A 16,055-nucleotide genomic window follows, 5' to 3' on the forward strand; every position below is an offset into this window, starting at 1 on the left:
ACCACTAACCCTGTATGCCAGTATTGGTTACAAACTCAGCTACGGGCTTCACCATCCACTGCTGATGGGTCGTGCCAGACCCTTGTTAGCAGATTAGGGCAGGATAAGGGAGGGAGAATACCAGTGGGATTCAGTTGGCACTTTTGACACTACAGATGGCTGTTTACGCCGTTGTTTGCAATGACTCTCTGTGATATCAGCGACGGCTGCAACATGCAGCTCCAATCTTGTCATCACACCACCAATTTTTATTGTGGAATATTATGATTATTACTGGGTTTCGTAGCGCGTTTATCATGATTTCTATGTGGACATCTGGATTAGTTTCGCCACCTGTAATATGCAATGTAGCAGCGCTGATCCCTGCTTTTTGTGCTAATTTTCTCTGTGTATGTGCTGGCAGGCAGGGAAAAATGACTCTGTTTAAGCTTCGGTTCTTTTTCAGCTTCTGCCTGGATCACTGTAGCTTCTGTATGCATCCCTGTTTGTACAACCATATCTGTGAACATATTTTACCGTTTACAGATCATTTTCAGCCATGTTCATTCCTTGTTAATGCAAACCAAACCCTTCCTGCTGCTCATTCTTCACAGTATGAGCTGCCCACTCGTGGACCAGCAGGATGCTACTGTTGTAAAGAAGTTACTTGTAAATAGAGAGGGAATATCATAGTTAGCAGAGCTTCATTAAGCCTAGTTAAGGCTCTGGATTTCAATCAGGTTGAGATAATTTGGCATTACCTTAAAACAGGTCATTCATGCTTGAAAACCCTCCAGTGTGGCTGAATTAAAACAATTCCACAAAGAAGAGTGGGCCAAAATTCCTCCACAGTAATGTAAAAGGCTCAATGACAGTTAAACACTTGATTGGAGCTCTTGATGCCAACAGTGGCACAACCAGTTATTAGGTTTAGGGGGCAATTAGTTATTCACAAAGGGACAGGGAGGCTTAGATCATCATTTAAAAGCACCATTTTATACTTACTTACTTTATACTTACTTTGCTTGTCTTTATCTAATATTCAAATTTGTTTTATGACCTGAAACATGTGTCAAATATGCAAGAAAACAGCACTGGATAAGCTTTGCTGTATACAAAGGCACGTACTATTTGTTATGTTGTCAATTGAATAATATGATTCTTTGTGCTTCTTTTCATATTTATATAGTGTTCCTTTCCTTTTTAAGTGCCCACGAAATTTAAGTTGTCACACACTGTGCAATATTGCTCTTCCATTTTATTACATGTCTCCAGCAGTATAATTAAATGCCCTTTAGGTCAAAAAGCATCAAAAGCATTACATTTCAAAGATCAGGGTAGATTAGGAGATCAGTGTTCATCCTCCACCCTAGGGGGAATACTGACGCTGGTGACTTTGTTATACAGTCAGTGAGTTTTTCTGCAATCATGCGGGTTTTCAGTGGGTCTATAAAAAAAATGAATGAATGGTTTCTGGAGAGTTTGTTGTATCATCTATTATAATGAGTTTCAGTAACAGGAAAAGACTATTTATTGAATCCTCTGCTTTTGCCACTCGTTATAATGTGTAGAACAGCCATTACACAATGATGAGTAATGCTATTATAACACGAGTGACTAATAACTAGGCTTTTCACCGTTCCCCATCATAGTAAGCTACAATGTAGAAATTCAATCGCACAGAACGGACATATTCGTTTGATAAGATAGGATGAACTTATCAAACAATTTTTTTACAAGAACACCACAAATGATAGAGGAGGGATGTTTTTGTGTTGCAGAGCTGGAGCAGACTATAGTCTGACGCTTGGTGCTTTGCAGCACAAATCCAGTGAGTAAACACAAAGTCGAAAAAGTAGCCTGCATTCCTGATATTTTTTTAACTCTTCTAATTTGTGATTTGTGCATTTTATAGTGTGTCCTATGTATAAGCAGTTCACAATTCCAACTGTGAGAAAAGCAGACTTCTATGTAAAGCCAGTAGAAATGAAATATAGAAATGTGCTGACTTTCAATTGACAGTGGCTAGTAACTGAAGGAAGTGGTGAAAAAATTGTGAATCCTTTGCTCTGGCAGATGTCAACTAGAAATTCTTGGTTGGGTTAGTTACTCATATGGGGAAAATCAAAGACACTTCTAGTTAATCATCCCATTTTTATTTCAAAGAAGTGTCACAGTGAAACTTTAAACTATGACCAATTCCACAGCATAGGTTATCTACTGAATAGTCATCACAAAAATAAAAAGCATATCTGTTGCTAGAAGGAAAGTGGTTAATCTGATGCTTCCAGGTCGTATAAGTGTTATATGCACTGGAACAAAAACGCTCAAGACTACATAACTGAGACATAAAATAGATTTTCAAGCATAGCCCATAAAATATTGAGCAACAGCCCAATGATTTAGTGAGGCCTTTCACAGCTAAAAATACAGACCTGACAATTATATTGACAAAATGCTGCAGATTGTGATCTTGAAAGTGTTCAAGAAGCAATGTTAATGTACGAAATGCCAAATTCATCCTCAGGCATGTTTGTCCTTCCACTGTACACTTGCAATGAGGATCATTTTGGGGCAAATTTTAATAAGCAAAAAGAACGCGCAAGAAACAAAGCAACTTAGTGCTTTGACATGTCATCATCTCTGAGACTCATGCGTATCCGGATTGAAATATTATCTTTTATTTGAAAAAATACAAGATATTGTAATTAAAGTATTTTAACCAAAGATAACAAAGCTAAGAGAATTGGTAACAACCAGGCCAAAATGTGCTTTATAGAAAAGTGCAGAGAATAAGGTTCAAAGCTGCTCTGTCGTAAGACATACTACCACAATATGAAAGCATTTAATATGTCTTCAATGAATTTACAAACATTAAACAAGTAAGAAGTTTCAGTGCAACCAAGGACTAGTTGTGCACATCTGTAAAGTATAGAATTATATATGCATTCATAATTCTTTAACAACAAACTATTGCTTGCAAATATCGCCCCCCCCCCCCCCCCCCCAAAAAAAAAAACAAAAAAACAAAAAACAAAGTAGTTTAGGTGGTGATTGACTTCACATGACTTCCTCATTGTGGTCACAAGTCAACTGTTCCTTCTTGTGTAACAAAGGATTATTAAGAAATCAAAAGTATCCATGCTCTATAATCAAATGTGGACCTGTTTTATAATCTGGTGCATGCTCCATAATAGGAATGTCGATAATATGGACTGTGCGTTACTCTCAAAGACCAATGGCGTGGATTTTGTCGTCTAGTCTAAGTGCATAGTTGTGGAAGTGAAGCTGTTAACACCAAAGGGATCCCACAAGCCTGTTAGGCTTACTGTAGAATCAACAGGTGATTAGTGTGGTCATAGATATTGCTCGTGCTAATCCTTCTCAAACATTCTTTGCTAGCTAATGTCTTCTTTTCCCCCTCCTTCTTCTCCTTCTTCTATTTACAGGCCAGCACAACTACCTGTGTGCAGGGAGAAATGACTGCATCATTGATAAGATCCGCAGGAAGAACTGTCCAGCCTGCCGCTTCAGAAAATGTCTTCAAGCTGGAATGAACTTGGAAGGTAAATGATCAGACCCATCTTTAAATGAGTCCAGCCAACATTCAATGCTTTAATGAAAGACTGGGTATCTTTATCTTGTCTTATGTGCAATATTGTGAAGTAAAGTAAAGTACCTGTGCTGGTTATATTTCCAGCAGGGCTTTGATTGGATCATTCACACAAAGGTGGATGTTGCAGTTCTGCTCTTAAAGTGTGAATTACTCTGTTCTTGGACTCTCATCTGTATGTGCAAGGGCTTGTTGCTGATTGGTGCTTCCACTTGGCTTATGTTCAGCCTATAATATTGACTGCTCTTCTTTCATCTTGGCTTCCACCATGACTAGACCAGCGCCACAGCCAAACTGCAGCAGTAATCCCTGCAGCTGCTTCAAAGTGCAGCCAATTTGTCATTCAGGGCAGCTGTGATTCAGTGTGAGCAGCTTTAGTTTAGGGCAGTGGTTCTTAAAGTTTTTCGGGAAGCCCCAGCTTCAGAAGCTGAAAAAAGTTCATGTCGCACACAATTTGTAATCAATCATTAATAAAAACTGATCCAAATTGGTTCATTTAATGAAATTAATTGTACCAGTAACCTAATTTTCCCTTCAAGTATTAATTTCACTTAGTGTCACACTTTCTCCTTGGATGTCCATGTTCTACTTGCACTGGTTCATTTAAAGAAACGCTGGTCTGGGCAGTATAATTCCAGATGATCTAGTGAATATGAGCCAAGTGGAAACACCAATCAGGATAAGGAGCTTGCACATATAACTCTGATTGCAAAAACAAACAATCACATTACTTAGTAAAAGGAAGCCAGTGATACAGAGATGTAACAACAGATAAGAAAGGCGCATTCTAGCAGTGTGGTCTCAGTGAAAGAGTGGTTGCCATGAAATCATTCATAAAGAATGGAAATCACAGAAAAAAAAACTGAGGTAAACTGAGGCCAAATTACACAAAAACTGGACATAAAATCTTTGACAATAAGTCAATGATGAAATTGTAAACACAGAAGTAGCGTCAGATTTCGATTAGCCATGCAATACCATTTGGAAAGCATCTCATTAGCAACAGCTAAATTTTTTAGTGCAGCAAGGATCCCAAGCACACTGCCAGTACAATAAAAGCGTATAAAAAATGAAAAACACAAACTGAAACACTCATGGATTGGTCTAAAGAGACCAGACCTCAACATTATTGAACCAGTGTGTGATTATTCTGGTAGAAAGGGAAAAAAAGCAGTCAGCATCCAAATAACTTTGAGTACTTTAATTACAAGAAAGCTGTGGTGAAAAGTAAAGGTGGTTAAACCATATATTGCCTCTATTTTTGCCTTAAATCCAGGTTTTCCAGTTAGGTTTGCACACATTTCAATAAATTGCTGCACTTATTTCCCATTTTTTTTAGCAAGATATAAATAAATTGGAGTGGCTTGAAACTTTTGCACAGTAGTTTATTTCACTTTAAATTTGTTATAAATCCAATGACACAGAAATTTATCCCCCAAAATAGGTAAACTATCATTCTTTTATTTTAGCTTTAAAATTGAGCTAAATGACAGATTACTGACTATGTAAAGAACATTTTAGATTACAGATGAGATTAGTAGTTTAGTATAAAAATAAAGGAAGAACAAAGGAAAAAAACAAATTCATTAAATATGGCCTGATGGCCTTTATGGTTCTATATGGTTCACACTGATCACTGCTTAATTCACTACTAAGTCCAAGCCTCCAAAACTTCTATTACCTGATGATTTTTCACATTTTTCTACTTGATCTAGTTGAAGTTTAGGACATAGTGCAAAGTTAGGTTGTGACAGGGTTAAGGAAGATGGACATGGGAAGCAACAGGTTGTAAACAAAACAACAGCTTTATAACCAAGAACCTGCTTGTTGTGCTGTTTCCGCTTGATGCTCCCTAAGGGGAATGAAATTGCTGTTACTAGTTTGTATGAATCAGCGTTGAGTGAGATTACATGTTAAAAGTGCCGTTTTGGTCACAGGGTGAAGGTAGGTTCACAAACAGAGAGTGAGAGGAACAAAGACAGAGAGAGGGATTTGATGGAAGTCAGCGCATCAGCAGACAGACTCCCAGCAGAAAGGCTCTTAGTTGCCATAGAAACACCAAGAGAGGAAATTAAAAAAGGTAGAGTAGGAAAAACATGTTTTTTCATGGTATCCTCTCAAAGTCTGACGTTTTGTACATTTAGTAGCAGAAAATGTTCAAATGAGGCTTAGATAATGTACAGTTGTGGGCAAAAAACACAGCAATTTGCCATTTCTGTTGTTTCACTGATGTCACACTGATGGAGAGAAGCTGCAAAACAAAAAAAGCAACAAGAAAAATCCACTGTTAAGTCATATATCCTCATAAATGGAATTCTTTTTGTGATTTTGTAACTATTTGCTGGGCAGAGACCAGCATGTGGCACTCTCCTGATCTTTTTAACTGGTTTGTTAAAACTCATCCATTTCTTCATCCATGTTGTAAGGTGGGGTGAAACAAGCGTGTAACTTAAATAACTTATTAGCGGTAACTGGGAATATAGAAGTGTTTATACAGTACATGGATGCATTACAATGTTGATTTTTCTAGGTTAATTACACTGTGCAGTAAAACAGTGAAAGCTAATTTTGAGTTGATTATTCACTTCAGGACATAATAGCCTGTCTTTATGTCACAAAGTAACTTTTTTGTATTCTGTGTGTTTCTAGAGCCAGATAATTTGGTCAGATCAGTTTATTTCAATTGTTTTTATAGTTCTAGTTTCACTGACTGTATATGTTTTTTACATTGCCCAGCCCATGGAGAAGCAACCCTTCCGTCCAGGGTTTGCTCCTTGTGCATGTCTGGATCTCTTCCAGAGATGCTGTTGTTCCTAGAAGTATGTCTGCAATACCCATTGGGTCTCCAATTCGTCAAAATCACGAGCCTTTATCTTGCATTATTTTTTAGTTGTGAGGACAATCTTCCGGAGAGTCCAATCTGACATCTGCAGAAGAACTGCAGGTGTGGCAAAAATTGTGTTTATGTGGCAAAAATACTACCTATTACATATTGCAGCTGAGCACACAAAGGGCATGTACGAGAGCAGAGACCATTTGAGCTCAATATTTTTGGCTCTTGAACTGATGTTCAGTCTTGGACACTGCACACTCTTCCAAGAAAAAAACCCATTTGTTCTTGGAGTCATAACTGATCTTTGAGCTGCACGGTGAAGGATTTTCCGAAAGCGATCTAAAAACAATAGCAGTGCCTAGAAAGGAGATGGAACTTGAAAGGTCAAAATTAGCCAGTCAGCCTGAAATGAGGTAAAATGAGGTAGAGATTATGCTTTTTATGCATAGAATTGCTGACTTTTTTGATTGCAGAAAACGCAATGCTTGTGAACAATTTATTTTATTGAAGCATCTTCAGATTTTTTTTTCTGTACCTCTCTTTTATTGCTATGTCTCACCTCACAGCAAGGAAAAACAAAAAGATGATCAAGATGAAAGTGCACCGGGCTGGGGCATCAGAGCCCACCATTAGCAACATGCCTGTTCCAGTCGTACCCAGGAGCATGCCCCAACTCGTGCCGACCATGCTGTCCATACTGAAGGCCATAGAACCAGAGATCATCTACTCGGGCTATGACAGCACACTGCCAGATACTTCATCACGGCTCATGTCTACTCTCAACAGGCTAGGGGGACAGCAGGTTGTCTCTGCAGTCAAGTGGGCCAAGTCACTACCAGGTAACAGAAAAGCTCTTTACCATGGATTTCCTTTGGTTTAGTTTATATGCACAGACTTGCTCAAACAGACTCCATCACTGGTGGTAAATCCATCTAGAAAGTTGAACTAATGGGTCTCAAGTCGATGATGAAAAACAACTACATCCACTTTCACTTGTCTATTTCTTTTAACACATGATGCCAGTTAAGGAAGTTGCCTCAGTCGTACGTCCCCACTTAGGCCTTAGTCATATAGGCCTATAGACTGACCAACAACAATGTGGCTACCTCCAGTTGTTATTTTAAAAAATGGGGGACGAGTTTCCAGCACTGGTTAGCATGAAATTGGTCACAAAGAAGCATATGCCACTATACCGAAAACATTGTCGCAAGTAGATTGCTAATAGCACAAAAGGCAGTACTTTTACTTTGAAGGCATATGTTCTCTTATTATGGTTTGTATTGCACTTCTCAGTTTCGCTACTACCTGGTGAGTAGTTTGCGAGTGTTTCAGCAGTACATACTTCTGTAGTGCTCTTCTGGTTAAGACCACAGCCTTTATTTGTCTGAGTGTTGTCATAAAAAGCAGATAACGAGCGAAAGTGCAGTTGTGGCTCAGTTCAGTAGCCAGCTGGGTGTCATCCTAATGGTAGGGTGACCAATAAGGAAGTGTTTAATGCATCTCATTTCAGACTGCACAAAAGGTAAATTTTTGATTTATTTTTTTTTATTCCTCTTTCCTCGTTCCTTTTTTTTTTTTTTAAACAGTTGTTTAGTTACCAATGTCATGTCACCTTTTTAATGGCTGAATCCATAATTACAGATGGAGGAGTAATTGTATCTCATGGCCAGAGTTTTTAGAAGCCTAGCACAAGGTCATGACCGATGTTAATAACTCATTAACTCTTACATTTTGGGGATCACTGCATTGTTTTTGAAGCTTGTCACGAGAGCTCAAGAGCAGCACATGTAGTTCGTGCATTGCAGTGGTACTGAACACACGTGTGCACCCCTTGATACCAAAGGGAAATATGCCACTGCTAAAAATGCAGCTTATACACAATAATTTGTATATTAACAAGGGGAATGTGCTTGTAACTATAGATTTGACAGAAAACTACCAGTCCATGATATAAGATCCACACATATAGAATGTATCTTTGTACTATTTATTTGTGAATGATGAAATGCATGGAAAATGAGAATTGGAAAAAACTTTCTTTGCCATGTTTGGGGACTCTTTTGCTCTAAGTGGAGCAAGACACTACACCAAAACATAGGATTCAGCACATAAATGGATATACTTAAATTTTATTGTTGTCAATATAACTTAAATTCATGGTTTAAATGTCAAGAAAATACGATAATTGCTGGGTTTTATTCCTACGCCGTTTCCATTCCACCAAAACAAAAATGGAAACAAAATGAATTTGAAACTCCAACCACTCGTGCTAGTTTCAACTTATGAGAAAAGAAAACACATGACCTGCTAATCAGTCCAAGGAGTTGCCTGTATTTCTGCTCCTGAGAAATCTGCCAGAAAACCATAACATTGGCTTATGTTTTTGTAATTTCTCTTTATATGACAAGGGGGAAAATGAAGAGAAAATCTGGTTTTAAATCTTATATATGTGATGTCCAGAACTGGCAAGTCGATCGAGAGGAGAAACACTAAAAGGAGGAGGAGGGGTCTCACATAGCTGAGCCATATTTCAAGGAAACAGAAAATGAAAGGACTTAATGTGCAGTTCAACTTTTATTGTTTTGAGAGCAGAAACAACTGAACAGCAACTCAATTTAAATATCCAGTTAACTGTATGGTCCATTTCTAGTATTTCTTAGCTCTTGTGTGGTAGTTTTAATAAAAGAGTTGAGCAATTACTTCCGCTTGTCTTTAATGTCTGTATTCTCTGAAATGAAAACATGAAAATATTCTGCACTGCTGTTTTAAAAGTATGCACAACTAATGACTATCACCTGAAACATATGCAATCATATCTGCTTACATATAAGCACATTTGTAATAACCTCATAGCTTGCTTTGTTTTGAAGACCGTCAGTCCTAGAGAGAGAAAAAATCACAGACAGTATTTGGTGTCTCTTTTTGATGTTGCATCTTTGAAATTGTTATTGTGGTTGTTTTATGAACTTCTGTTTATCTGGTTTTAGTTGTTCTAACAGTCTTTTTACGTCCATAGGCTTCCGCAATCTGCACCTTGATGACCAGATGACTCTGCTGCAGTGCTCCTGGCTCTTTCTCATGTCTTTCAGTCTTGGCTGGAGGTCATACGAGCAGTGTAATGGCAGCATGCTTTGTTTCGCCCCTGATCTTGTCATCAACAAGTGGGTAACAATCACAGCTGTTCTAATATTTGAGCAGTTTTGTTTTTCCATTTGCTCATTTCACGGTGTTAGTCTCACTTCATCATTTGACTTACAAAAGTTAACCATTTATCTGTGACTCAGCTTTGTGACTCAGTATAGAAATCAGGTGAGAAGGCTGAGGGATAAAGTCACATGTAAATAAGAATTTGCTGTCCAACAATGAGAATATGGTTATAGTTTTTGCTGAAATCTAAACTCCAGTTCTGTGTTTTATTATGAGGGACGTGGGAAAGGGTGTTCGCTAGTTTTTGCTGATCGTCAAGCTGTGTAGGCTGCTTAACACTTCATCCAGTTTCTTAATCTTCTTAAGAAGCAGACATGAGCCCAGGACTGACCTTCTCACCTAATTTTCAGAAGCAACAAAAAGGCCCCATGAATAAATAAGCTAGGCCAGTGCATCAGCTATTATTGCCACGGTTCGCAGGTTCCTGGTCCAAATGCACTTTTTCTGAGGCAAACTTCATAAACACAAAAAACCTTGATTAAAGCAATGCCGAAAAAGGGGGAAAAATAAAAATAATAGTAAATATTTAAAACCATTAATCCTGCAGATAGCACGCCCAGGAACACGGTATGACTCAACAAGGAACAAATACAAACTGAGGTTTTTAATATACACAGGAGTTAATCAGGAAGAGTGGAAACACCAGGGTAACAAGACACGGCTGAAACTAATTAAGACATAAACCGATAAACGGAGACATAAAAGGAGATAAAACTAATATCAAAGCACATGGGGACTAATAAAATAAAACAGGAAGTAACTAAATAGGAAATCATATACAAGAGACAATGACTAGGGAGGCTAGAAAAAAATAAAGTGTAAGGAATCAAATATCTGTAATAATAGTCTGTAAACACTTCAAGAGTTACACTACTCAGGTAATTCAAAAAAATACAGGAACAACTGCATTATGAACTATACTGTAAATAATTTTCTATGCCACAGAGGCAGGGCTCAGGTTAGACTGCAGTATGTTGATTACATAGCCACATTTTTTTTTTTGCCATTTATTTATAACAGCAAGTGACTACCCCTCCCTGAGTCTGGTCTCTTCCTGTTAATAGGGAGCTCTTCCCTCCCACTATTGCTTGCTCATAGGGGATCATATGATTGTTGGGGTTTTCTTTCTTACAGTAGAAAGCAAATTCAGGTAAATAGAACTGAACTATTAAGCTATTTAAATAGCTGCTGGGATTTCTGAAAGACCCATCCAGTTGTTCTACATTTGTAAACAGTGCTAAAAACATCGACATCTTGCAAACAGCTCAACCTTTTTATTGAAAATGGTTAGAAAGAAAGTCCTAATCTGTGAAGAGTCGCGTCCAAAAACTCCAGAGAGGAGTAAAAAATAGATATGAAATGTGAAGGAGTCATTGCCGATGGCACTGCAGTTGGTCAGAAAGAGTAGACAGTGCTCAGCCCAAGGCTATGTATCAGGAGAATGTGCTGTATTGATTTTCTAAGAAAAAAAGTAATGTGGGCCGTGTGTTAGTGGAAGTGAGGTGTGAAAATCCATCATGACTGATTTTAGAGTCTGTATTTCTCCTGCAAGGATGTAGCAGATCCCTGCCAGGGCTATTTATTGGGAATTGAATAACAGCATGAGTGAAACAGCTCCAACTCTAACCTGTGTGTCTCTTTTAATTCTGTTTTCTTCTGTTTCTTGTCTTCACCTGCTCTACATTTCCTCTCCTCTCACAGAGATCGCATGAAGCTGCCCTTCATGACTGACCAGTGCGAGCAGATGCTGAAGATCTGTAATGAGTTTGTCAGACTGCAGGTGTCCTATGAAGAGTACCTGTGCATGAAGGTGCTGTTACTGCTCAGTACAGGTAATGGAACACAATTCACTTAGAAAAATGACAGCAGTGTTTTTCAAAAGTCTCTCTGCTGGACTGGAAAAATCACTTTTTATTGTATCTACTGTGTTATACAGCTGCAGCTTTTTTCCATTTCCTTGCAGTTTGTCACAGTAGGGCTGTTCTGGTCATGTTCCTCTTGATAAATGCACAGAGGATTTTGATTGCTGCTGCTAAAGGCCACAAATTTCATTACTTATCAGTAATGCATCGCCTTTGTGGCAAAGATTCAACAGGGTGCTGGAAACATTCCTCAGAGGTTTTGGTCCATATTGGCATGATAGCATCACGCAGTTGCTTTAGATTTGTCAGCTGCACATCCATGAGGCAAACCTCCTGTTCCACCGCATCCCAAAGGTGCTCTTTTGGCTTGAGATTGATGACTGTTAAGGCTATTTGAATACAGTGAACTCACTGTCAAATTCAAGAAACCCATTTGAGATCATCTGATATTTGTGACATGGCATGTTGTCCTGCTGGAAGTAGCTATCAGGATTGATCATAATATGGTCATTAAGGGATTGGCATGGTCAGCAACAATACTCAGGTATGCTGTGGTGTTTAAATAATGATCAGTTGGTACTAAGTTGCCAATTGGGCCAAGAAAATATCCTCTAACTTCTACCACTGATACAAGATAGGGTGTATCCATGCTGACTTGTTGTTTACACTAAATTTTGAAATAGAAAATCGAGGCTCATCAGACCAGGCAGTACTTTTCCAGTCTTCTATTGCCCATGCAAATTGCAGCCTCAGTATCCTTTTCTTAGCCAACAGGAGTGGCACTTTGTGTAGTCTTCTACTGCTGTAGCTCATCTGCTTCCAAGGTTTGATGTGTTGTCCATTCAGAGATGCTCATCTGCACACTTTGCCTGTAATGAGGGCTAATTGAGTTACTTTTGTCTTCCTATCGGCGCAATCTGGCCATTCTCCTCTGACCTGTGTCATCAGCGAGGAATTTTTGCCAAGGGAACTGTCACTCACTAAATATTTTCTCCTTTTTTCAATCACTCTCTGTAAACCATATAACAGAAACATCCTAGCAGATCACCGGTTTGTGAAATATTCAGATCAGCCCGTGTGCACTTGGATCACCTTTTTTCTCCCAATTCTGATGCTCAGTTTGAACCTTCAGCAGGTCATCTACATATGTAAATGCATTGGGTTGCTGCTATATGATTGGCTGGTTAGATATTTGCATTACAAGCAGATAAACTTGTGTACCTAATGAAGTGGCCGGTGGTTGTATGTTTTAATACTGCAGTTTAAAGATCCTGTTTAAAATAACTGCTGACAGCAGCAAATGGTAAGCATGCCGCAAGTGTCTACACTGTCAGAAGCATAACGGCAGAACAGTAACATTCCTGTCTGCAATAATTTAAACCCAGTCTGCTGACAAAAGCACAGTAGATGTTTTGTTCTGTAGATGCATTATTATGTGTGTCTGTCAGTGCTCGCTGGACCTTTATTTCACTTTACGTTCACAGGGTGCTATGTACCTTAAACCATTTCAAGCACTTGTCTTGCATTTTCTTTAACTTCATTGTTTGGTTTAAAGTGTATCTTAAGTGTTTACTTTCAGGGGTCTCCTTCAGTTCTGAAATTCAGCGATCGAACACGGAGCCATTTCCTTTTAGAAGGACACATGAATTCAAAATGCCACAGAAAAGACCGGGTGTTACTGTTACTATCAAAATATGCAAGTTTGATGTTCTTTTGACATTCTTCACCAATCTGCGATGTAACAATGTGATATTTTCTTTTAGGTGCCTTCTGTTAAATGTTACTGCTCTGTGAAAGTGCAGTCCTTTCACATATCTTACCTTGGTAGAGAGTCATTTAATTTCCGTACCAGAGGGTCCACTGAGAGTTGAATTAGTATAACTTTTGTGTTTCTTATCTCACTGAATAAAAACAGTTAGCTTTTTTTATTACTGCTGTTTAATCTTCTTTTATCTACGATTGTCCAGTGAAAGCACATTATTAAAAAAAAAAAAAAAACTAATTTTCTTTTTTTTAACAATTTAGTTTAGCTAAAATTGGATTCAGAAGACATTTTTACAAATTGTAAATTTATTCCAACTGCATTTTATTTGCTGTGTATAAATTAGTAAAGGCTGTTAAAGGACAGACTCAAATAGGCAGTGTTCATCAGGCTTCTCTTTATTTAATGTTTGAAGAGGTCAAATAATGAGAGCTGTGGGTTACCAATCAGTAACCTAACCCTAAATACTACACAGGGAAACAGTATCACTAAATCAGACCTTTCCCACTTATTTCAAATTTTCTTGTCTGTGATGGAGAGCATTATTCTCAGAGAATGGCGAAGAAGAGGATGCACTTCAGAAGCAATTAGCTTGTTATGCAGAGGAAATTACATTTCCATACTGTGCACCGGCTGCATTTTTGTACTTTAGAGCGATTTCCATCCGTTTCCCTCGGGGATGGAAATACTATTAGATGGGACAACTTTGGTTTGAGCTGTTTTTATCCATTCTCGCACACATTATATGGAATTTCAAGTCACTTTTAAGACTATTTGATATACTGTCATATTTAGTTAAATAGAGAAAATAGAGAATGCTCAGCAGCGTGAAAGCTCCACAAAACATAAATAACTCAATAAAGAATTTATCGGCCATAGAATAAGAAAACACAAGTTGTTTAATGGGTTTGCAATGCTATTGTTGCCTAGCACAATCACTGCAAGTCACTGTTAAACTGTGCGGCTCACTGCCTGACACCAGACTGACAAGAGTCCACAATGTGCTGATACAACTGTATTGCTTTTCAAGTTTGCAGTTTTTGCTTTTCAGCAGTGACCGGCACAGCGAAAGTCCTCAGTGTGTCCCCTTTAATATATCAGTTAAACGCAGAGAATCATTTTGAAGGGTATTCAAATGTCCTGATTTAAAAAGCTAAAGTGACACTTTGCACAGCAGCTGGTACTACCTTTAACCCCAATTCCAAAGCTTTGGAACATTTTAAGCAAACTGCAATTATTTTCAAATCTCATAAATCTGTATTTCATTCATAACAGTACACAGAAAACATACTCTTTTTTTTTTTTTACCAATAAATAAAATAAGGTCATTTTGAATTTGTTGGCAGCAACAGCTACAACAGCTTAGTACCATGACTGGGAATAAAAAGAGCATGTTAGAGAGGCAGAGTTTCTCAGAAGTAAAGAAAAGTAGATGTTCACCAGTCTGCTAAAGACTTTGTCTACAAATTGTGGAATAATTTTAGGAAAATGTTCCGCAATGTAAAATTGCAAAGACTGTTGGATATCTCATAGAATCTCATTATCTACAATACATGTGCAAGGGACAAGGCCAAAAATCAATATTGAATGCCTCTGATCTTTGGCCCCTCAGGCAGCACTGCATTAAAAAGCGGCTAAATTATGTCATGGAAATCATCGCATGGGCACAGGAACACTTCCAGAAATCGCTGTCTGTCAATACAGTTCACTGAGCCATCCGCAAATGCAAGTTAACGCTCCATCATGCAAAAAGGAAGCGATGTGTGTGATCATGATCCAGAAGCGCTGTCATCTTCTCAGGACTAAAGTTTATTTAAAATGGACTGAGGAAAAGTGGAAACTGTTCTGTGGTTTGAAGTTCTTTTTGGAAAATTGGAGACCATCCTGTTTGTCATCAGAACTCAGTTCCCAACCTGCATCTCTGATGGTATGGGGGGGGGGGGTTCCATCCAGATAACCTCTTTTACAGGCAAGGTTGGCATATTTCAGCAAGACAATCCTACACATCAGCTGTTAAAAAGCATGGCTTCATAGTAGCAAAGCCTGCCTGTAGTTCAGACCTTTAAGCAACTGAAAACATTTGGCACCTGATGAAATGAAAAATATACTCTGTTGTCAGTCTTCTCTGATCCAGAAGAGTGTTGATCATTTGTGTCTGAATGCAAACTTCTCCCCTAACTCTTTTTGCCGCACGAACAGCAGACACAGACCTGATTAAGATAAATTGTGTGGTTTTTTTTGTTTTTTTTATTTATACCTTCAGAACCCCTTCCTATGTTAACCACTAGCCTAACAGAGCAACAGTGTCCTTGAAGCTTACCAGCTTCAAATGAACATGGGAAAAAATCTTATTTTTATTTTTTTTTAAATGATACTGATATATCGCTCTGTGTTGTATTCTCTGTCTCTGTGTGTGTGTAGTACCAAAAGATGGCCTGAAGAGTCAAGCAGTTTTTGATGAGATCAGGATGACCTATATCAAGGAGCTGGGAAAAGCCATCGTCAAGAGAGAGGAGAACCCTAGTCAGAACTGGCAACGCTTCTACCAGCTAACTAAGCTTCTTGACTCCATGCAGGAGGCAAGTGAAACACACACACATGTTTAAGTGTTTTTATGCTACTTTGTTTCATATAGCATTTTCTTGATATTTATCCCGTAGATTGGCTTTCTTTGTTTTTTTTAATACCAGCCAGGTCTTTTCCACCTAAAGAATACACTCTTATTCTGTGTAGTGCATGAAGTTTCAATCAAGTTAGTTTTTAGCACTCTCCCCTTCTGCCTCTCTGTAAAAACTTGTT

The 16,055-nt window shown here is 38.3% G+C and overlaps 1 protein-coding gene across 3 annotated transcripts in view; it reads left to right on the forward strand.

The window, feature by feature from the left end:
• LOC146510191 (glucocorticoid receptor-like) overlaps positions 1-16,055 on the forward strand; it is a 68,782-nt gene that overhangs the window by 47,918 nt on the left and 4,809 nt on the right. For 2 of the 3 annotated variants that reach the window (XM_085175457.1, XM_085175458.1), the window contains 5 exons: positions 3,429-3,545; positions 6,992-7,264; positions 9,442-9,586; positions 11,334-11,464; positions 15,678-15,835. In XM_085175457.1, the coding sequence (XP_085031583.1) occupies positions 3,429-3,545; positions 6,992-7,264; positions 9,442-9,586; positions 11,334-11,464; positions 15,678-15,835 (824 nt within the window). Of the gene's footprint in view, positions 1-3,428; positions 3,546-6,482; positions 6,537-6,991; positions 7,265-9,441; positions 9,587-11,333; positions 11,465-15,677; positions 15,836-16,055 lie in introns of all 3 variants that reach the window. The other variant, XM_085175456.1, reaches the window with a different exon arrangement.

Source organism: Neolamprologus multifasciatus, chromosome 10 (assembly GCF_963576455.1).
Source record: "Neolamprologus multifasciatus chromosome 10, fNeoMul1.2, whole genome shotgun sequence".
Lineage (NCBI taxonomy): Eukaryota > Metazoa > Chordata > Actinopteri > Cichliformes > Cichlidae > Neolamprologus > Neolamprologus multifasciatus.